The 22,175-nt window shown below is 50.6% G+C and overlaps 8 protein-coding genes across 8 annotated transcripts; 2 read left to right on the top strand and 6 right to left on the bottom strand.

Moving 5' to 3' along the window:
• Nucleotides 1-55: 55 nt before the first annotated feature.
• On the bottom strand, nt 56-2,502 carry PFICI_03369 (uncharacterized protein; the record flags this gene model as incomplete). The annotated part of the gene is made up of 2 exons (XM_007831950.1): nt 56-2,252; nt 2,309-2,502. 2 exons carry the CDS (start codon nt 2,500-2,502, stop codon nt 56-58), a joined length of 2,391 nt encoding a protein of 796 aa, XP_007830141.1.
• Nucleotides 2,503-3,524: 1,022 nt separating this feature from the next.
• On the bottom strand, nt 3,525-4,877 carry PFICI_03370 (uncharacterized protein; the record flags this gene model as incomplete). Its single annotated transcript, XM_007831951.1, has 1 exon — nt 3,525-4,877. One exon carries the CDS (start codon nt 4,875-4,877, stop codon nt 3,525-3,527), a length of 1,353 nt encoding a protein of 450 aa, XP_007830142.1.
• Nucleotides 4,878-6,238: 1,361 nt separating this feature from the next.
• PFICI_03371 (uncharacterized protein) lies at nt 6,239-6,864 on the bottom strand (the record flags this gene model as incomplete). Its single annotated transcript, XM_007831952.1, has 3 exons — nt 6,239-6,395; nt 6,624-6,678; nt 6,744-6,864. 3 exons carry the CDS (start codon nt 6,862-6,864, stop codon nt 6,239-6,241), a joined length of 333 nt encoding a protein of 110 aa, XP_007830143.1.
• A 1,250-nt stretch (nt 6,865-8,114) lies between these two features.
• PFICI_03372 (GTP-binding protein rhoC) lies at nt 8,115-9,264 on the top strand (the record flags this gene model as incomplete). Its single annotated transcript, XM_007831953.1, has 3 exons — nt 8,115-8,390; nt 8,555-8,758; nt 8,887-9,264. 3 exons carry the CDS (start codon nt 8,115-8,117, stop codon nt 9,262-9,264), a joined length of 858 nt encoding a protein of 285 aa, XP_007830144.1.
• A 4,579-nt stretch (nt 9,265-13,843) lies between these two features.
• On the top strand, nt 13,844-15,391 carry PFICI_03373 (uncharacterized protein; the record flags this gene model as incomplete). Its single annotated transcript, XM_007831954.1, has 1 exon — nt 13,844-15,391. The coding sequence occupies one exon, from the start codon at nt 13,844-13,846 to the stop codon at nt 15,389-15,391; it is 1,548 nt and encodes a 515-aa protein (XP_007830145.1).
• A 698-nt stretch (nt 15,392-16,089) lies between these two features.
• Nucleotides 16,090-17,871, bottom strand: PFICI_03374 (uncharacterized protein; the record flags this gene model as incomplete). Its single annotated transcript, XM_007831955.1, has 4 exons — nt 16,090-16,504; nt 16,576-17,254; nt 17,313-17,386; nt 17,447-17,871. 4 exons carry the CDS (start codon nt 17,869-17,871, stop codon nt 16,090-16,092), a joined length of 1,593 nt encoding a protein of 530 aa, XP_007830146.1.
• A 1,332-nt stretch (nt 17,872-19,203) lies between these two features.
• On the bottom strand, nt 19,204-19,852 carry PFICI_03375 (uncharacterized protein; the record flags this gene model as incomplete). Its single annotated transcript, XM_007831956.1, has 3 exons — nt 19,204-19,401; nt 19,475-19,609; nt 19,673-19,852. 3 exons carry the CDS (start codon nt 19,850-19,852, stop codon nt 19,204-19,206), a joined length of 513 nt encoding a protein of 170 aa, XP_007830147.1.
• A 156-nt stretch (nt 19,853-20,008) lies between these two features.
• On the bottom strand, nt 20,009-22,012 carry PFICI_03376 (uncharacterized protein; the record flags this gene model as incomplete). The annotated part of the gene is made up of 1 exon (XM_007831957.1): nt 20,009-22,012. The coding sequence occupies one exon, from the start codon at nt 22,010-22,012 to the stop codon at nt 20,009-20,011; it is 2,004 nt and encodes a 667-aa protein (XP_007830148.1).
• Between the last annotated feature and the right edge of the window lie 163 nt (nt 22,013-22,175).

Raw genomic sequence — 22,175 nt, forward strand, 5'->3', positions numbered from 1 at the left:
TGCAATGGAGGCGATCCCCAATTTTGAATACATTTTCCATCAAAAGCCAGCTTCCTTAGACTATGGTGAATACGACGTCTTGATCCTTGGCGTCCGTCGTTGCTAGCGCTTCGCCATACATGATTCCGTTCATATAGCACTCCCCGACAAGTGAGTACCTGCCATCAGCCAACTTCCTCAGTACGAACGGTACATCAGCTCCATACAAGATACAGACGAGGTCACCCTTTTGAGCCCTGAAGGGAACATAGCCTATCAGCCCCATATCTGTCCCTGCGAATCGCCGCGATTTGGTCATGGATAGGAATATTGGGAGGATTCCGTCGACTCCATAACCACGTTCGGTCAGGTACCATCTAGGGACGAGAGGTCCTTGCAGGGTCAGGCGCACAAGCGACCAAATCCGTTCAATGTCGTATTCATCACCAGCTGTACCACCGGATCTTGGGTCGCCGATTAAAGTTTGCAAAAACGGTCGCCAGCTGGGGGGCGTACGGAATTCGTCGCCACGTTGTTCAGCAACTCTTGTAAGGGCCATGATTCCTTCAGTATCATGAAAAGGGCCATGTCCTTGGGTCTGCCTTCTCATTGCTGCGACCCAGATGTCCACCGCCTCTTTGATCATGTCCTTGTTGATTTGTAGCCGATTATACCACTCACGTCGAAGCTTGAGGGGACCGCCGTAGCCCTTGTGAGAAAAATCCTCATTTGGCAAATCTGCAGACTTTTGTCCAACTGTATGCAGTGCATCGACTATCAATCCCTTGAGATGTAGCACAGTCTCTTGATCAGATGTCCATGCCTGTACAGACGAGCCTGCACTGGCATCGTATCGCTCAGGGACGTCGGAGTGGGCTTTATCATAGGCACTGGCGTCCTGTCGATCACTTATGATTCTCCCAGTCAGGAGATAATGACTGTCAAGTCTGGTAAAGTCTGGGACCCAAGATGGAGACCTATCCTGGCTGCCAGCCTTGTCTGAGCTGCTTCCAAGAACCCGAAGGCTTCCATTGTGAATGATTTCCCAGAGCACAAATCTCCGAAACACATCCATTGCTGACATGGAGTATCCATATCTTGGGTCTATGTACTCGCTTCGTATGTTCTGACCGGTTACACCAAGCATGCCAAAGACTTTGTCGCGAGGGTCTGTGCACATGAACGAGCGGCTCTCTAGGATCAAGTCCAGGAGCTTGGGGTCGCATTGGGCATCATGATGTGTTGGTGCACCTTCTCTGCGATGGGGGTATGGCCAAAAATTGGGCATCGCAATCTTGGGGTGGCGAACCTGTCGCGCTGACTTTACTAGTAGCACACCATTGACGGCATCTTCCACCAACTTGTAGTTAGGAATCGGCTTGACCTGAGCATTGTACCGACCCATGGCTATCACAAATCTCTGGAGTTGTGCCCAAGGGATGGACTGGTCGCCACAGATGACCTGGCCATGTTGTGGTAGGACGGTCTCTTGGAAAACCCAGGTGCGCCGAAACCAAGGGCGGAGGAGCAGGTGGACGATCTGCTCCCAATCTTTCTCCTCCATGTTGATGGGATTCTTCAATCTGAAGAGAGTATCTTTGGCAGGTTCCGAGTTACCAAAGTAAGTGAACATGAATACACGATCGAGCCGGCGAATGAACTGCATTGCCCCTTCAACAGAGGTGTCCGACTTGCCGAGGTAGATGAGTACTTGACGGGCTCGAGAGTAAATGTCCCCCATTAGTTTAACCTGCTGGCCCTTTTCAGCTTCGTCGGCCTGGTTGATGCAGAGACCGTCTACCCAGAGCCGTCGACGACGTGTTGGGTGCCGCAAGTCTGACAAGGCATCGTGAAGGCTAGCATGTACCTCCATGACACGTCCAGAGCAGGTCAATCCCCGAGTAATTGTGGCATCTCCCCAGGCGTACGACAAAGCTTCGTATCTGATTCCCCAGGATATATCAACGTTGACTAAATAGCATCGTATCTCGTCCCCAGGAACTCCTGGCTCGAGGATGAGAAGTCGAATCTCGTTGTCTTGGGTAATTGGTTGGTATGGAGCATCATCAGCGGCAATTCGAGACGAGAGAACATCTGGCGGAATCGCGCAGAAGACAGTCCGGTCGACAACGTTGTCAAAGATACCGTGATCCCTGAGTGGCTCATAGGCATAGTTCGCGGCAAGGTGAGCAGCACCAGCGAGACAGAAGTAAATTTTGAGCCATTTCAACAACAAAGTCCATCTTGACTGTCGGACCTCACTCCGATTAGATCTGTTTGTGTAAGAGTGACGAGGTTGTTGATTTTGCTAATGTAGTGATAGACGTACGTAGCAGCGATGTGAAGCGTCAATGACTCTATGATGGCCTTTTTCAGGCGCTCGATCTCATGCGGCTCTTGATCATTAGATCCGTTTGTATGCGAAAGGCGGGCTTGCTGATTTGGCTTGGGTAGTGTTTGTGGCCTCACAACAGAGGCTCGCGGGCCGATGCCTCGCAGGAACCGTATTCTATGTCTGAGCATCGCTTTCTCCTTTATATCGAGGGCCACAATATTCACCAAAATGCTTCAGATCGTATAGAATAGATTAGAGAAATGTTCTAGAGAAATCAATCTTATTGAAGCGTGGAGTTCTTACGGTATTTCATGCACCCTAAGTAAAGCGAAATCAAGACCCATGCATGAAAGCTGAAGTGAAGCAAGTTTCCTTTACCACAAGTTTGCCTTGATGGTTGGGTAAAAGATTTGTTTAGCTGCAGCGAGGTCCACGTGTCGATAGACGGTCCATCCAACCAAATACACAGCTGCCAAGTTGCTCTCCACTTGCAACTCTCATATCATTTTTCAGCTGCGGTGCTTCTATCTCGCTTATGCTTGGATTGTCCTTGATGTCACACTTATCGAGGTCGCCATGGGTCTTGGCTTCTCCCATACTTTGCGCCATCGAGCAGAAACTCAATAACCGAAACCAGGCACAAACCGGAACTCACTTCAGGATTTGATTATTGCAAATACTCCGTAGGCCGTCCGAGTAAAGTCGAGCAATAGTTGACGTGCAAGGCAGGCAAACGGTCCGTTCCGCGTCGTTGCTAGGGTGCTGCGCCATTAGTGCAATCCGCCCATCCACCTGAATTTGTACCGACACGCTTCATAAATTGCATGCGTAAAAGTGCATTACTCATGAATCCAGCTTTATGGCTGTGCCAATCAAAAGTTCACCGTATCAATTCCTTTAGAATAATACCTGGTGAGCCATCCGGGAGTTAAATGAGACGCAGAAATAAACCAGGGAAAAATCACCGACTTCACCATAAAGAGACCGGGTTAAATATAAACTTGTCTACTTGTAGCGTCTATCCTGTATCATTGCCGGGTACTGATGCTGTATCGACTGTACTCGTCTCAACTTTTAATATAATATCTTGGAGTTTTCATCCTGTTCCTGTGACCCGACACATTCTACCGATCCTCGAGACCGAGTTATGGTATCACCAACTTCTATGTCTTGGCTCTTGTTTGATCTGCACCATGTCTAAGCCCCATTCTTATCTCCATTTGGTGTTTTTTTCAGCGACTGGCCCCGTGTCTAATCCATTGCCATCCTCGTAATCATCAAAAGCCCCAATGATATCCAACTTGATGTCTCCGGCTTTGCAAGCAGCGACAATTTCTTTCGGCACGCCATGGTCGCCTTCGACGACCACGACTGTTTTCAGCTTCTTGTTTGTGTGCTGCGCCATTTGCAGTGTGTATTCGAACAGCTCGGTGACTTCCTCATCTGTGCCGAGCTGGTGTGTAAAGTGTAGGGTCTCGAGCTCGGGCGCAAGTCCTGCCGAGTGAAGCCTCGGTTTCTTGGACGACTTGCCAAACAACTGGTAGTCCCAATTCAAATGAAGGGTTTTGAGCACCTCGAAATTCCTCATCCTTGCAGGTTTCCTGCCTGTCAAGGTCGGGTGGTCGATGATTATGCTCTCCATGGAGTGTGCCTGGGATTTGAGAGCCATGATGTAGTCGCTCATATTGTCGGAGCTCTCTTCTAGTTCAGGCATTGGCTCCTCGAGCTGAGTCATTACAAATTCTTTTAGTCCTTTGGGAAATTCGAGGACATCCGACAAACCATCGTCGCTGATGTCGCACTCGATGAGATGCAGGATATGCAGCGATGTTTCGTGTGGTTTCTCGATAAAGTCAAAACCCCGATAGTCCAGCTTGGCGCGGCGAATGGTGAGAGCTTCCAGCGTTGGATGCGCAAAGATGTGAATGTTTTCGCGCAGGTCCCAGTAGGCGTCGTCCGGACACTGGTAGAAGAGCGTGCATGACTTGAGGCAGGCTAGGTCAAAAGGCCCATTGAACAATGCCCCAATTCCATGGAGAAGCGTTACTGGGACGGAGATTTCAAGCTTCTCGAGGTTGCTCATGGTGCTGATGGTCCTGGAAAGCGCCTCAAAATTGGCCGGATGGTAGTGCGAGCCATGGATGTGCCCGTCGAGTCTGAGATGCGACAGCTCATGTGTGGGGTACTCGAGGCTGACATCTTGGATCGCAGAACCGCGGCGCATGCGGCGGCTCAAGGACTGACTAAAGACGAGGTGCTGCTCTGGGTTCTTGAACTGAAGCTTCTTGTAGAGAATCTCGTCGGCCAGTTCGTGCCACAGCTTATTGACCAAGGACACGGCACAGAGATCCCGGCGCGAGATGAGGGCTACAGACTCAAAAATGTGGCGCAATAACTCATCTGGTAGGCTGGCCAGCTTGGGCTCCAGCTGGGCCCTGGCGACAGAGGAAGCTCTAGCAGTAGAGGATCGCGAAGGCCCTTGACGATGACGATGCCTTCGAGTAGTTGGACCGGCACCAGCTTGCGGGTCGGCTGCTCCACCGAGCATCGAATCGCGCGACATGCTTGGGAGGGGTCCCACGATCGGTTCGCTGGTTGTTTGTGTGTGGACCCAACAGGAAAGTGGCACTTGTGCCGGGCCCAGACGGAAGGGAATAAGATGCGGCTGATTGATGAGACGGACCCGTCAAAAGCGGCGGCGGTGATAGGTGGTCACAGATAGCGCTAGCCGGAAACAGCAACAAGATGACAGGTTCTTGCGGCTGCCGCGTGCGGTACCTTGAGTCAAATGTGAGTCGTGAGATAGAGTATTTGAGAAGGAAAAGAAGTGGAACGATTTCAGAAGAGACACTGGAGTGATACTATTCATCAATATTGGGGGGAAAGATGAGAGAAATTGGCTGTTGGGGGATTAAGTTCTGTTCTTTCGCGCCTCTCTCCGCTAGTCGCACCCTTTGGCAGGATGGCGCCGCACCCACAAAAGCTTGAGGGGTGGAAGGAAAGATGCGAGACACTGTTGATAAGCTTTGCCTCCTGTCGAGAATTTACCCACGATAATTTCGCGCGCAAGTTGTCAAACTTAATTCGAAAAAGATGATTAACAGAGACTCAAACCATGGACGGCTCTGTAGTTGCAAAGATTTGGATATTTGGCAATGGAGAGAATGGTCCTGGTCGACCAGTGACTTTTTGGGTATTCCCATCAATCGACACGTCTTACGACCATGACATGACATTTCCCTAGAGTGCCAATGACATACGGCTCGCGCTCGAAACATAGCACTATCTAGTCACAACCGCAGTCAAGTCATTGCAAATGGGCAGATGATCAAGATGTATATTCGGCTCATGTGAACGGAAATCTTGGTGGACTGCACTTGAATTGAACAAAAGCTGCCATGATACAAGAATTGCTGGCTATTACAAGTTTCCTAAATGAACATGTATCCCCTCCTAAAAAGCATGGCCTCCATAGGGAAAGCAGGCGACGCAGAGTGACGGGGGACAGTATCCTTCTTCCATCCGATATAGACGAGTTAACCCATGGAAGAAGAGGGTTGATCGCATATGCTAAGATGGGGGCGTGATGCAGGTTGGCGGTTTGATTGGTTCACAGCACATGGCGACCATACTTACTCAATAGGCAGGAAATTGTCAATGGTTGCCAAATAAGATTCTGATGTATTTGCGTCCTCGCTGGTCTCAGAATTTCTGCGGCGATGCGTACTGCCCTTGACCTGTATGCATGAACTCTGCAGAGTTGTGCCAGGTGGATGAACTCCAAAACGCCATGATCCAACTTCATGATGGTATTGATTCCCAAAGCAAATCCTCCAAACGCCTGTCATACTTCATACACTCGTAGAATTACGTGGGTTCTTTGGTAAATGTGAGCTGGGTCCAGCGCGCCTTGTGCTACACGGGCTAGGTGTTGTTCTTACTGTCGAGCTGCAGGTAGTCTGCAGCCATGAGAAGCTCAAGGCAGAGCTCGACGGGAATGTCCATGTCAGGAACGTCCTCTCTGTCGCGATTCTTGTACCAGTAGTGGAAGTACTCGACGACCTTCTCGAGGACTTGACCACTAAGAAGTTTGTCAGATTTGAAAAGTCGTGGCACTGGCCGGACTAGGTTGGTGAGGTTGCAGGGAGTTCTCAGATCAAGTGTAGTTGACTGTCAATCAGTCCCACGCCTAGGGCAGGGTCTGTCCAGGATGAAAGCAACATGTGTTTTTTGCATCGTCGAACAAGGGGATGATTTGGGTGCTTGCACGCGCCTGTAGTGAAAGACGCGTCCATGTCCAATGACTTACCTGATCTCTGGAAAGGTGCAGCGGCCTGTCTGTGCCTCAAGGAGGGTGCCGGAACCTACAGAGGATCCGTACTCAGCTACCATCAAACCTGAGGGAGCAAGGCACGGATTCAGTCCTTACCCCGGATCTCCAACATGCTCTTGATCATGGGGCTGATCATGGCTGCCTCGCGTAGAACAACAAACTCGAACTCATCAGCTGAGACAAGGGTGATGTACTTGGAGGGAGTATGATCGGCCATCTTGACAAGTGTTGGCGGTGAAGATGGTGTCGTGTGTGATGATGGAAGAAAGAAGGCTTAGAAGTGACGCGAACAGGAAAAGTTGCTAGGTCGGCGTGGATCTGACTGACGAGGGTTCGCGGCTGGTCGCGCTGCTAGGTGAGGGCAAAGAATTTTCTCTGGTGCCTTAGGTAATTTTTCCGTGACGTGATTTCTGGTGCGCGCGTCCACGTGCACGGTTCAGTTTGGGTCTGGGCTGGCACTAGCTGGCATTTGCTGCTGTACAGCGTGTTCGCACTGCCGTTTGCAGCAGGCTCAGCCTATGTAGTACCCACGCCCAGAGCCAGCTGGCGAATGCTTGGTGGAGGGGCCTCTAGGCTCCAAATGACCCAAATGACTGAATTCTCGGTGGCTGGTACCTTGGTTTTCAGGTGGATTCTCTGGTACCTAGGCGTTGAGGCCTGGTGCCTTGATTACTGGGGACTTTCATCAACGATGTCATTTCCGTTAGCGTTTAGATTTTCAAGATTCATCTCAAGATAGATTCGGCAGCATCGGTCGCTAATACAGTGGGCTTTTACTACGTATTCCAAGGCTTTCCCCATAGGATAGAGCGAGGACGTGTTGTGGCCAGTTTGCGCAAATTGGACACACTATGAGAGTACTACTGCCGGGCAAGGTCCAGGCAACCCAAGGTAAGCTCAGTGGTTGGCGGGGGTTTCAGCCGGTTTCTACATAGGTAAGCTGCTAGGGCACCCAATCAACGCGGGGTCAACCGAGTTCAAGCCCATCAATGACAACGTGGAATGGGTACCTGAAAGCTCCAGACTGCCAAACCACACAAGGGTTACCCGGTCAACCGCTACAGGCTCACGCATGACAGCAGGCCGCCAACCAGAACAGACGATGCAGGAGGGAAAGCAAGCATCCATATTCCACTGATATTGCCTTTGTAAACACGGGATCTCGATCTTCTTTCCCTTTTTTTCCGCTTCAAACCTTTCCCATCATTCCATCAAATTTTGGACAAGAAAAATTTCCATACTACACATCTATCTTTCCATCCGCCAAAAGGCACAACGCGACCTGCACCTGCTGCCAGAGTTTCACCTCCATTCCAAGCGGTGAACACACACCTTTTGCGACACACGCGGCCAGCTCCATTTTACAAGCATATCTCTCCATCCCACGCCTAAGCCAGAGCCAACCGCATTCCGTCCATTGCTCGCATCTGTATCCATCGATCAGCCAGCCCTTGTCGCTCGCCAACCATGGCGTACTATCAGAATCGCAATTCCTACTACGGCCATAATGAGAAGCACGACATTCCCCGCAGGCCGACGACGAGCGGGCGCACATCGGAACGCAACACGCGGTCCAGCGAAGGCACGGTCAGCACAGTCATGAGCAGCTCGACAGGTAGAGAATCGTCAGGGACGCACACCACAGAAGCACCAGCCTACTCCAAGAAGATTGTCGTTGTCGGCGATGGCGGCTGCGGCAAGACGTGTCTGTTGATCAGCTACAGCCAAGGTTACTTTCCAGAGGTAAGTTCTTCTTTTTCGCTCTTCCAAGGAGGGAAGAAAAAACCCATTTGCGCCCAGCCCCGTTGGTCGCCTTTGCGAGGATTTGCGACAGGGATCTACCGCGACATGCGCGCAACCCGCGAACTACGAGAACCAGAACAGCATGCTAATTGTCTTGTTCATAGAAATACGTACCAACAGTCTTTGAAAACTACATCACATATCCAACGCATCCCCCCAGCGGTAAGACCGTAGAACTTGCGCTGTGGGATACTGCCGGTCAGGAAGAGTACGACAGGTTGCGACCACTCTCGTACCCAGAGACAGACCTGATCTTCGTGTGTTTCGCGATTGACTGTCCCAACTCGCTTGAAAACGTCATGGACAAGGTACGTAGCCGAGAAAAAGAGCTGTTGACGCCCAGGCACTCAGCTCCTCCCTCCCAACCCCCCGCCTTTGCGTCTTTACGTAAAGCCAAACGCTCAGGCTCAGTGCACTAACCATCTTATCGTATTAGTGGTACCCAGAAGTCCTCCACTTTTGCCCCTACACGCCCCTCATTCTCGTGGGGTTGAAGTCAGATCTGCGCCACAAGAAGACCTGTATTGAGATGCTCAAGACCCAAGGCCTCACACCAGTTACTGCTGAGCAGGGCATGGCCGTTGCCAGGAAGATGGGTGCCCAGTACATGGAATGTAGCAGCAAGGAGATGAGGGGCGTCGACGAGATCTTCGACCAGGCTATCATCACCGTTGTTGGTAACGACCGACGCAACCTCGAGGCAGCCATGGCCGCCGCTGACAACTCATCGTCAAAACCGTCACACGAAAAGAAGAACAGCGTCTCCCAAATTCGACCCTTTAAGAAGAAGAAGAGGAACTGCATTCATCTCTAGATGTGCGCTCTCATTAACGATTGATGAAGCAGTCATGATGAGGAACGGATCAGTCCACACCATGAGGACGGCAGGGGATGGTTATACCCAGTATTGAATGACCTATTCAGCATGAATTTTTTTTTTCTCACACGGTTCCTTTGTTTGTTTTACGACCCCGGGAAGATATTACGAGGAAGCACACCAGCATTCGTCATATCGTTATGACCGCGAGAGTCAAGACGGGATCTCGTCTCGCATATAGACCTTGATGAGCGGGCGTTTTTGTGCTATCCTGCGATCGCCCAAGGAGGGTCTACGATAATGAGTTGGACGGGGGCTGCTGACGAACAGTTTTCATTCATATTGTATGTGCAGCATTTTAATGCGAGGAGGGATCGGAGCAGGATATACAGAGTGTCCCTACTTTCATATTTCTTATTTCTTCCATCGCAGGCGCCAAAAGCAGGAGCCTGCATTACTGGAAACTACATGTACTAGGGGGCCCGTTTCTTTTTGTTGTATTGATTGCCTGGTGTTGGGACTCCTTGCCTTGTTTTTCTTTTGCTTTTGACGTCAAGCATCTTCGCCCGGGATAGGAAATAAATCACATTCTTCGTCATTTCTCAATCTTCAAATGTTGCTTCGTGAATTTCGTGAATTTCGTGAATTGCTGTCTTGGGTTTGATGGTTCAAACTATGGATATAGACGCCATGCAATGAGGGAAAGCATATTGGTGACTGTCTCCAACAGATCTCTCTGCCGTTGCATTGTTCTCAAACCATTCTTCCCTGTATATGTATATATATGTACTTGTATACATATTAGGCTCAGACCACAATCTACCGCTCGTGATATCTCATCAGTGCGGGCATGATTATATATACCGATCTGAACTGCCTTTATGACTTGCACGGCAGAACGGCCGAGACGCCCGGCTTGCTGTATGAAGTCAAGCTGCGAAGGGACAAATTATTCCCATTCTTAGATAATTAGTTGCCTTGATCAGTAGAGTAGGGATATCATGGCGGTGCTTTCAAAGGACTCTTTAGTCTTCCTTTCTCGGCGTCTTGTCACCGTCGCCCTCGACACCAGCATCTGTCTTGTTCCCTTCTTCCTCAGGTTCCTTGGCCATGACATTCTCGAATTGGGACCACAGAGCCTCTACAGACGAGAACTCATTTCCCACCTGTAAGCAGCCAAATCAGTCCAGTCCGGTCAAGGTGAGTCATGTGAATAACGATGTCGCTCTCGTGCTAGCTGACCGCCACCATGTGCTTCCTTGGCGGGGGGCAATTGAAGGGTGGGAGGTTTGGGAGGGAGGAACATACAGCAATCACAGCCTCGAGGTTTCGGTTCAGTTTATTGATGTTGGCGAGAACATGTTCGAAGCTCTGCAAAGAGAAAAAACACAAGACGCAACTAATCAGCCTACACCGCATTCTCTCCCCAGCTATGCAAAAACCATGTGTCATGGCCTGCATTGAGAAGCGGACAAACATACCATGGCGATCTCGCCAATGAGGGCTTCCCTCTGCAACTCAAAATAGGTCTTTTCTCTGACTCCTCCGGCCAAACCGGCCGCGCCGCCCATGGCGGAGTGAGGTCTTTGGTTCGACATCCCAAGACTTTCTTGGCTTATTGTTCTTGTCTTCCTCTGCCCGGGGGGGCTTGGCCCAGGTTCCCTCTTTATTGCCGGGTTCCGAATATGGGAACAGCAAAAAGAAAGAAAAAGGATTGGGAAGAGGCTCGTTCCGAGACTTGGGTCCCCCTCCCCCTCGTCCTTGTCTGGGGGTTGATTCGAGTGTGGCGTGGGGCGGTTCGGGTTCCCACGTTGAGGCTCTGCTATCGTAGTGTGCGTACGTACTACAAGGGGTCCTGAGGTGCCAGAGATTCCTCAAGGGGGGGTTGGTTCGACGGGGTCTGGAACGCCAAAGGAGGGGAGGTAGAAAAAACTGCTGTTGCGATTAGAGTGCGCCAGCCAAAACGGATTTGTTCGGAGACGCGAATTGGTGACGCGATTGCGTTTTGTGCAACTTTGTGCTTTGAATCAGGCTGGACACTGGCAAACTGGCGAGACTGGACTGGGGGCTCGGGTGGCTTGCTGGGTGTGCGGGGCGCCAAAGGACATGGCTTCGCTTAGGCGCCTGGCTTAACGCATGATTTATGTGGGGGCGTACGACGGCATTCATCGTCACCCAAAAACGGGATACGGGTTGACGGGATCGTGGCTCGGCGAGCGGCAATTCTTTTTCTAGTTGCATTATTTCATGACTTGTGTTGTCCTGCTGGCTTTCTAGCAGTGGCTCGGCTTTCCTCTGTCTAAAAAGATGTGCCAGCTTTAGTAGAGGTTCTCGACGGAAATAGTAACCGGCGGTCAACACGTACGCATTGTCGGTAAAGATGGCTCGACTATATTGCCCACCTGGTTTCAACCGACGTCAGCACTTTATCACATGCACCAAAGAGTCGCATCATTCAACCATTAGAGATTCGAGATCGCGAATTAAGATCTTGACTGGATGAAAAAGAGTAGCAAATGAGATAGAGTAGGCACAGTAAAGTTTACTCGATGGACAAATAAATGGGGCCTGTGTGATAAGGATGTGCAAAGATGCTAGACTTTAGTATATGCACTATACCGTCGGGAGCGGAAAGGCGAATTGACGCCCTGAGGCGGCAGGCGGGTGTTTACGAGTCGGTATTTGCAAGCTAGCCTTGTCGAACGGTCAGCTATCCTCGAGGTTGTCAATCAAGATTTTTCCCGCCATCTTGGGTTTGCTTGGATTGCTTGGCGGCTGCACTCACTGAGCAAGCACCCTTTGGTGCCCTGCAGAAGCAATGGATTTGGCTTTCAGGGGGAAAAGTTGACAGAGTGAAGTGGTAATGTTATATTATGGAGCAAACCAGGAACTGCTTGCTCGTGTATGCTGCATCTCTTTTAGAGACATTAATTGCATGTCTTGGCAATACGGGGTCACTAATCAACGGCAACGCTTTTTATGTGGGATAATGGATCACGAAGCGAGCAGCAGACAAAAAGATCTCAGCTTGGCCCTCTACTGCCGACATGAGGCGCCAAAGCTTGACTTGTGAGCTCGCGAGATTCGTGCCGGCTTGGCAACAGAGGGGGATGACCCGGAACATGACCATGACTGGTTGACTGGTGCTTTTGCGGTCTGCTTAACGTGTCCCTCGGCAATCTTGTAGTAATAGGTACATGGGAGCTACTGCACAGTAAGTAAGTAGGGAAGAGACATAGAAAGAAAGAGAGGCCCAAGAGTCCCAGTTTGGTAACACCATTATACTAACGCGGCACATCCATTGGTCCTCGAACTTTAATCAGCAACCCACCCCTTAATTGCGCAGCCAGGCTCCATACTAGTCCCGAACGGGGTCTTTTTCTTTCTCGAAATTCACCCTCAAAGGCCCATTTTGTCGCAAAAGTCTGTCGAAATTGATTGCGCAAACCTCCCAGATGGTCAGAATCTGAGGCAGCATACCGCGTGGCAGGTGGGCAGACCCGCACTGCCCGCGGATTTCGGCGCAAATGGGGAGGGGGTTGTATGTACTCAGTTCCATTACCATACACTTTGCCTGCTCTACCAACACTTCCTCAAGATGGCTCGGTCATCTGATGACGATGATGGCATTGATGGGATGCATGCCAGGTTCAAAGCCCCCTTACCAACATTGAACGGCCTATATCTGCACAGCAACAAACTTGACAGGCGTGGACGCGCCACTGCTGTTCTGCGTGTTTCACGAGTCAATGGCTGGCATTGGTCGACAATCTGGGCTGCGCACTTTTTGAAACGAGGCTAATGTCCGCCGAGCAGGGATCACTCAATCAATTGACGACACCCGTCTATTTGCGGCGATCGTGAAGATCCAGGAGGCTCATTTTGATGGGATTTTCTTCTTCTTTCCTTTTCCTTATTCCCACTTGACCCAAGCAGCATTCGAAATTGATACGCAGAGGGTCGCTGGCGGCTGACTATGATCCTTACCAAGCTTGCCAAGCACACCAAGAAAGCACATCCACTCATCAGTTCCCACACCTTAGCACGCCTTGGTCCGTCTCCATGCATCTCGACCAGAACCCTGCATGTCTGCACCAAAAGACGGGTCACCCTCGTTACCCATGCCACGCCTCTTTGGCCCGGAACCTCATCCTCGTCCTGGTAACTGACGGTGGAATGAATGGAGAAGAATGGAGACGCCCTCCTCGATGCAGCCAGTGAACAAAGCTTTTTTCACGCCGTTCAATTGCGCGCCCAAGTGATGCTGCCGATCCATATGAATAGTCCTCGGCCGCCGTGCCTCCGCTTGTAGGTTCCTTTTCTTTTCGCTCTGCCTATTCCTCTACGTCAGTTCTTCTCAGTTCTATACTCTTTGAAATTTGCTGTCGAGAGTATCTTTTTTTTTATTACCCATCAGGTCATCGCTCCTTATCACAGACCTCTTCTCTTCTCGTCGACTTCCCTCGCCCTTTTTGATATCTAGTCTCGCCAGTGCCAGGGAGTGCCGGCACTTCCACTCTCATTAAACAACCTATCCAAACAAACCTTCTCCACGATCGTCCCGTCTGTCACAGTCATGGTTTCATCCCTTCTTCTGACGGCCGCCTTGGCCGCTGGAGCCGCTGCCGCTCCCGCCAGTTCTCTTCCCGGACACCGCAAGGCCGGCTTCACTGTCAACCAGGTGCGGGCCGTGAACCATGTCCGCCACGGTCCTTCTGCCGTGGCCAAGACTCTGCTCAAGTTCGGCAAGACCCCCTCCGATGACCTCCTTGCCACTATCAAGGCCTTCAAGTCTGAGAGACTCGCCTTGTCCATTTCCAAGCGGACCAACGGTTCCGCTGTCACCACTCCCGAGCAGTCTGATATTGAATACCTCACTCCCGTGTCGATCGGTACTCCTGCACAGGTTTTGAACCTTGACTTTGACTCTGGTTCATCCGACCTTTGGGTCTTCTCGTCCGAGACTCAGAGCAGCGATGTTTCTGGCCAGAGCATCTACACCCCCGACGACAGCAGCACTTCGACCCTACTTGACGGAGAGACCTGGGACATTAGCTATGGTGATGGATCGTCCAGCTCTGGAACTGTCTACACTGATGTCGTTTCCGTTGGCGGTGTCTCTTTTGACGCCCAGGCCGTTGAGATTGCCGAGACAGTTTCTGACTCGTTCACTGAGGACCAGAACAACGATGGTCTTCTCGGTCTTGCCTTCAGCACCCTGAACACTGTCTCCCCCACCGCCCAGAAGACCTTCTTTGATAACATCAGAGAATCTCTCGACTCTAGCCTCTGGACCGCTGACCTAAAGAATGGCGAGCCCGGAACCTACAACTTTGGCTGGATCGACGACTCGCTCTACACTGGTGAAATTGCCTACACCGATGTCGACTCCAGCGATGGATTCTGGAGTTTCACTGCCGACAGCTGGTCGGTTGGTGACAGCAGCTCCAGCGGCAGCACCAGCGGCACTGCCACGTCTTCTGCCGCAGCTCAGGCTACATCGAGCAAGACAGCATCCTATGTGGCCTCTACTTCCGCCTCCCCCTCGTCCCCAAGCGGCTCGGCTGGATCTAGCTCTGGCCCCGGCTCCGGATTCGGTGGCGGTCCTGGCGGCTCTGACGGTGGCCGCGGTGGTTTTGGTAGCGACGACTCTGGCTTCGGTGGCGACCTGGGCGAGCTCGCCGAGGCCCTCTCTGGTCTTTTCGGCCGCGACAACAAGGTGGCCCGCGCTGGCTCTGCATCGACCACGACGACCACCCTTACCGGTATTGCTGACACTGGTACGACTCTTGCCTTCCTCCCCGCGGATGTTTGCGAGTCATACTACAGCTCCGTTTCCGGTGCTCAGTACTCCAACTCGTACGGTGGATACCTCTTTGACTGCGATGCCGACCTGCCCGACTTCAACTTTGTGATTAGCGGCACTACCATCACCATTCCCGGCGACTACATGAACTACGCTGCTGTCGACTCCGCCGAGACTTCGTGCTACGGTGGTATCCAGCCCGACACTGACATTGGTTTCTCCATCTTTGGTGACATTGCGCTCAAGGCTGCCTTTGTTGTCTTCAAGGATGACGGCTCTTCCACTCCCCAGATTGGTTTTGCCAACAAGAACGTGTAGAAAGCGTCTGAAGAAAACCTACCACTTGCATAAAGCGTTCCCTATTTCCTTCTTTTTTTGTATATAAATTAGAGCTGAGAATAGCCCGTGGAATGATATCCAAATACTTCATTGGGTTTTGAACATTTACTTACTACAACGAAAACTCCCTTGCCTGTGAAGTAAATTGTCCTGTCAAATTGTAATGAAACCAACTTGATGTTCCCACATGTGTACCTTGGAAGAATCGAGATTAAGATATTTGTTAGTCTCACAATCGAGTAAACAAGCGTACGACATGACACTACACTACGCAGCCCCACAGCTCTATGTTGAATGTTATTTTGTGGCACGGAGCATGCAGCGATCTTCCTGTCATGCAACTCGAGTGAGCCATCCACAAGCGACATTGGGGTAGGAAACGGGAGATGATGGGCCCGCATTTGCATCCGTAACCCAATTTTGCTCTCAACAGCAAGATCTCAAGCCATAGCAGACTATCTGTTGTTGCAAGACCTTGGACGCTCAGTGAGCCATGCGGCATGCCAGCCAGCGGCCCCGTTTCCTAGTTCTACTCGCCTGTTGCAGTATTATAAATCATGAATAGCACCTGGTCACGTGAACTCTATGATGAGAATGTGGTGAGTGCTTGTGCAAAGGTATATATCTATTCAACATTCATTGGAAATCGGACTTGATAACGCATGCTCTCAGTACATTTACATTGACCCTTCCTTTCTGTCCAGTCCTTTCTCTTGAATAACCAACTCGGCAGTCTTGTCATCCACGGTGTGGGCCATTCCCTCGATAACGGCGAGGGTTGCGCCAGCTCCAGTGGTCTGGTACTTGCCAAACTCAAAGACGTTGATGCGCTTCTGGAAGAGCTCGTCGAGCTCCTCGAGCGTGCGGCCCTTGAGCTCGGGAAGCACGAAAAAGGCCCACGTGGCGGCAATGATGGACCCGGCGCCCCAGACAAAGGCAATCTTGCCCTGCAGGTTGCCGTAGCCCGTGTCTTGGATGAACGGGCTGACAAAGGTGATGAGCACGCTGGTCGAGAAACCACTAAAGGTCGCCACCGTAACGGTCTTTTCTCGGACGGCGAGTGTTGGGACTTCGGCGCAGACGATCCAGACACTGCAGATTGATGGTTAGCATGACTGTCGATTTCCCAAAGGGTGTTTTTAATCTGTGAAATGGGTACGCACCAAGAAGCCCACGAGATGGCTTGCACAAACTGCCAGATGAAAAGGCAAGCAAGCGCTCCCTTTTGAGCACCAGGATCGCTTCCGTGGAAACCAGTCAGTCCAGCAAGGACAAACATGCAAATCGAGAGCAAGATGGCGCCACCAATCATGAGGGGACGACGGCCAATCCTGTCAACAAAGTGGAATGCCAGCACCGAAGACAGGCAGTTGACCATGTAGAGATAGATCAAAATCTCGAAACTGTTGGTGACACCAATAGTTTGCAAGAAGACAACCGAGTACGCAACAATGAAACCGCTGCCCTGAGCCTGCTGCAAGCACTGGACGCCGGCGGAGATGAGGGTGCGACGCAGGTTGGAACCCATAAAGACGTCGGCCCAGGATGTGTGCAGGTAGAGCTCGTGGTCCTGCTCTTCCGCCTGTACCAAGAGGTTGAGCTCCTCGTCGATGAGAGCAATGGGTGTGCCGCGGCGGAGAAAGTGGAGGACCTTGCGCGCCTCCTCGACTTTGCCCCGGCCTACCAGCCATCGAGGAGATTCCGGCAGAAAAAAGCCACCGGCGACGAGTACGATCGGGATAATGAACTGGATCATGAGCGTTGGACGGTAGGCCCATTGATCTGTACGAGACTGCAGGCCCCAATTGGCGACACAGGCCATGGTCGCTCCCACGAGTTGCCCTTTGAGAGTATCTCTATTAGCACACAATCCCTCCGTCTTGGTTCCGTTGTGGCTTACAGAATTGGTAGATGTTGATCAATGATCCTCGAATCTTGGCAGGCGAGACCTCACTCTGGTATGTCGGAACAACACTGTTTGATGTCTTTGGTAAGTATAAGCCCCCAGAACTCTTGATCGTTTGGCGGACTCACTTGCACACTAGACCCATGGAAATACTGTTGATGATACGACCAGCCATGAGCTGCCAAAAGTGACCAAAAGAGCAGACTTGGATCAGGATACCGACAATGGCAATGGCGGCGGCGAGGTAAAAGGTCTTGATACGACCAAGGCGCTGACCGACAAAACCAGAAAACAGACACCCAAGGGCCACACCCGCAGTAGGCGCACCACTACCAGCAGACTGCCACGATGCTGGGATGGAATAAGTGCCCGTGGCAGCATCGTAGACACCAAAGTCCTTGGCGAACTGGCTCATGCCCAGGAAACCGGCCCAGTAACAATTGTCCCAACCGAAGCCGGCACCGGCCAGACCGGAGTAACTGCACACGGCGAGCAGCGGGCCAGTCAGTTCCTGGCCCAGGTCGCTGGCCTTCCAGCGCTGGACGATACCCATTGTCGTGTATCCGCAGGTTGCCGTGATGATATGTTCGCTGGATCGGATGGAGGAGTCTCGAATACAGACGGAGGGTAGTTCAAAGAGGTCCAATGCATGTCTTCAAGTCACTTGCAGGGTGCGTTTCACCTCGAGTATATGTAGAGATATGTCCCAACTTGGCGGCTTCTGGATATCATATCCCGAAGATAAGGTATCTTGCAGCTGAGCCGTCTCCACCATGTTTCCCGGGGGGTCTATCGTCGATTTGGCAATTGCCCTATTGGATAGCCCGACCATCTACGTATACTACCAAGTCCCGGCAGGCGGGTCCCCCTTTACCCCAGAGATAAGCTGCGAAAAGCGCCTTGGGGGCTAAGGTAGCTAGCTACCAGTTTACTGGTACGCAGCGTGGCAGATAGATAGGTAGGAGCTAAAATGGTAGACTTTGTCCAGCATCAAGCTGATTTTAGCTGCAACGAACTCTGCGGGTGGCTGAAAGCAGATTAGCACCAAAGCCTCCCCGAGAGCCGCAGCCGTCGGGAGGTCGGAGGCAGCGCCGTTTTTCTATGGCATTCGGACGTCCGTGCCAGTGGTGATGGCTTCCGGGCTTTTGCGAGTCATTCAAAAGATACACATTCTGCATTGCCAAACCAGCCTAAAAAGATAAGAAGGAACTCACGAGAGGCCTCGTGGTGTTTTCTTTTTCTTGCCAGCCAAACAATTGCAACTATTGATTGATCGAAAACGTTCCAGATGCGATTATGGTGGTGTTTTGCCATGGTGTTGACAAGTCTTGGCGGGAAGCTGACGTTTTCTCCGGGTTATTCCCTGCCTGCCGCCAATATCAAGGCCGCAATTGTAGAAACACGCCAAGAATATGGCGATCAACAACAACGAGGCCTAACCCAGAACTCGAACATCACCAACACGATATTTGCGAGAACTCCGAAAAGCCAAGAAAAATGGCAGATGCAATTAATGTTAGAATGAAATACAAAACGAGCATACAATGATTTTCATTCTCTAAGAGGGGAAATAAGAGAGAGAAAGAACAAGCCACTAGCATAAACTGTAAAAGGAAAGAGGACATATATAAAAGACCAATCAACCAGCTTAATATTATATTGAAATAGAGTAGCCATTATAGTATATGTTAAAATCGCAAAAAGAATAGTTGCATTAGCCGCGAATCGAACGCGGGGCCCATCGATGGCAACGATGGATTTTACCACTAAACCACTAATGCTTAGTAACAAATATTTTTATTGGGCTCTAGATCCATAACCAACACCGCTTGAGCGACGTCCCATAATCGCTTTCTGGAAATACTTCGTGCATGAATATGACGTTTCAAACTGCTTGAAATTTCCAACTCCTTCGAAACGACCGTTTAGTAAGTTCCCAGAGATTTTTTGAGCGCCGAGGATCCGATTTCGCTTGTAGGCCTTGGAATGCCACTTCATGAAAAAGATCCTGCACACCTTCGCGGCACTTGACCGAGCAGTCAAAGTAACTGGCAGCTCCAATGCGGTCCATGATTCTCTTACCCTATCATCGAAAAGTCAGTGCGTGATTCTGTTATCCGGGCTTATAAATTCAAACGGGAGAGGGCATATGATACCTCTGCAGAGCTTAATGGCTGATCCTGTGCGTCGGCAAGCATTTGAAGCGTCTTGTAATTGTCGCGAAGATCAATCCGTAGGGCAGCGAGTACTAGCGGGCGTCCCGGATACAAATTTCGGATTTTCGGCATCCACTATATTCCAAATGTCAGTTTCTTCACAAATATCATGAATTGACGGTGGGCTGGTCTGCCTACTATATCCTCAATGTCGCGAATGGAATCAGGAGAGTCCACAGTCATGCAGAGGACCACACAGTCCACGTTTTGCACGCCCTTGAGTTTGTGAAGATCAGCGACTTCACCGGATGTGTCCCAGATGACCATGTCCATGGGCTGCCTGGTTTTGGCTTCTGTTACGCTCGCCCGGTAGGCCATAAGGCCATTATTCTAGATCTTTTTAGTTCTTTATTCCTGACTTTCAACCTTCAGTCAATGATCACTTACAACTTCTGGTCTCTCACGGCTCCCGCTTATGTACGCTCTTGTAGCCGTAGATGTTAGCTCGGACAAACAATGTGCCACCTGTGAGGCTTACTGTATTAAGGACGACTTCCCGGAACAACTTGGACCGAGAATAACAGTGGTTACCCGTGCTTTTGGCTGTATACTGTCGGTTTCGTTCGTCACACCTTTTTCGTCGTCTTTAAAAACTTGATCCTCTGTAATAAGAAAGATAGTTAGCTGGGCACAGTTCATGGGGTTTGGTATGATCTTACGACTGCAAGTATCATTCCTATCGCATCCAGCCTCTGTATCAATCAAGGGAAGTCTGGTGGCCGTAGGGCTTTCTGTTTCCCTTGAAAATGGTAAAGGCTGGGCGCTGGGTTCCAGCGGCTCGGACGATGGGGCATTATGCATGGCAGATATCCAGGTCGAAAGCGTCGAAGATTCAAAGTATGTATCGAGACCAATATCCGCAACGCTACGAGGTTCTTCTATCGTAGTATTTGCTTTGTCTGGTATATGGACTGAAAACATGTCTTTTTCCCTTCTGTTGTCATCCTCCCATGAGAAAGCTCTTTGAATATGCACAGAAGACGTTCTAGAAGGACCATGGTGCGTGTCAGAATTGGCGTTGTCCATGGCGGTAGTGGACGCGTCAAGCTCGTAGATTGACCTTACGTCCGTTTCTGTGGGGTTTCCATCTTCTTGAGACGGTGATCCTTCAATCTGGATTGAGGGCGTTGTGACCTTGATGCACTGATTGCTAGAACTCCCAGCGTTGGTGTTGAAATCGGGCTGGCGGTCGCGTTTTAAACCGATGCATCCCGATAAGCTATCTTGGAGGTCCAAATAGGGATCAACTCTCTGAGATTGGCTTCCAGTCTCTTTATCTTTTGTATCTGTACACGATGAAGAAGTGGTTACTGTCGAGCTGTCGTCAATCGATTGATAGTCATCTGTAATCTCATCTGTCGTGCCAGTAGTAATGCTGTCTTGCTCAGTTTTCCTGTCATTTAACGCAAACGGAATCGCTTCACTCGGTGGAACCGTGTTTCTGAAAATATTTCGCACTTTGTCTGTTACTGTAACTGCTTGGTCGGTTTGCAAGAATTCTTCGATTGCCGACTGGCTCAATAGACTGGGTAGGCTGGGAAATCGTGGAAGGAAAGATTTAGCTTTTTCCCTTTCCTCAGCTGAATAGTTGGGAATTTCAGTACTTGAAGCATCAAATTCCGCGGGTAAAACCGGCTCACTGGCTTCGACTGCAGTTTTGTCGCTTCCAAGATTGATGTCGAGTTGCGCAAGCATTGCCTTGTATACCTCCTCCTCCGGCTCGTCTTGTTCCAGCTGACATGCCGTGATCATCAATTCCAATGCTTGTTTGAGCCCATCGAGCCCGTCGGTGCCGAGTTTTCGATAAGCTTTAATGCATTTCCGTGCGTAGATACGCCCTTCGTTGATGTCGTGTGCTCGCAAAAGAAACTCCACCAATCCGAGAGTCTCTTGAAGGTACCTATCGGACTGTGTTGTCATGTCGTACGACAAGACGGACAGTTTCTCAAGCCTGATTCTTTTAGCTTCAGCCCAATTTTGCTGTTCCTCCAGCGGTTGAAGCAGATCATCGAGCATAAAGAGTTTCCGCTCGGCATCGAGGTATCGGGAGCGATGGTGTTTTAGCTTGGAGATTCCTGCAGCGAGAAACTTTGCCGCAGTGACTGAGTTGCCGTTTTGTACATGTTCCTTTCCTTTCTGTAATTGCAGCTGAATCGCTTCCACCTCCTGTTCGGCCTCGGAATCCGAATCTTCAATAACGTCAAACTCTCCATAAACACTCCCGAGCGCTTGAGATTGGTTCATGTACCGAGTTGTGTTGCCCGTCTCTGCTAGCCATCGCAGCATCACCGACTGACTTCGTGCTGGGAAAATGTCCATATAATCGGACGGGGCCAGGACTGATCTGGTGTCATTCGCGCCCAGTGTCGTGGATGCCGACGATACTACATCGAACGATGTTCGTACACACGATTGAAGGCTCTGGATACTTCGAATCCGCGCATCCCTTACAGGCGATTTGGCCATGCCTTCGCACATGACCAATTTGTGATTCAAATCGTGTCCCAGGTTGCGTATTAGCAAGGCCAGCTCATCTAATTTGGGTAAAGTCTCGGAGGACGCATCCTTTGTAGAGACTGAATTCCAACTAGCTGGTTTTAGCTTTGATCAGATGTCTGGGCAACTACTGCAGCGACTCACA

Source organism: Pestalotiopsis fici (genome assembly GCF_000516985.1).
Source record: "Pestalotiopsis fici W106-1 unplaced genomic scaffold PFICI_Scf_2, whole genome shotgun sequence".
NCBI lineage: Eukaryota > Fungi > Ascomycota > Sordariomycetes > Amphisphaeriales > Sporocadaceae > Pestalotiopsis > Pestalotiopsis fici.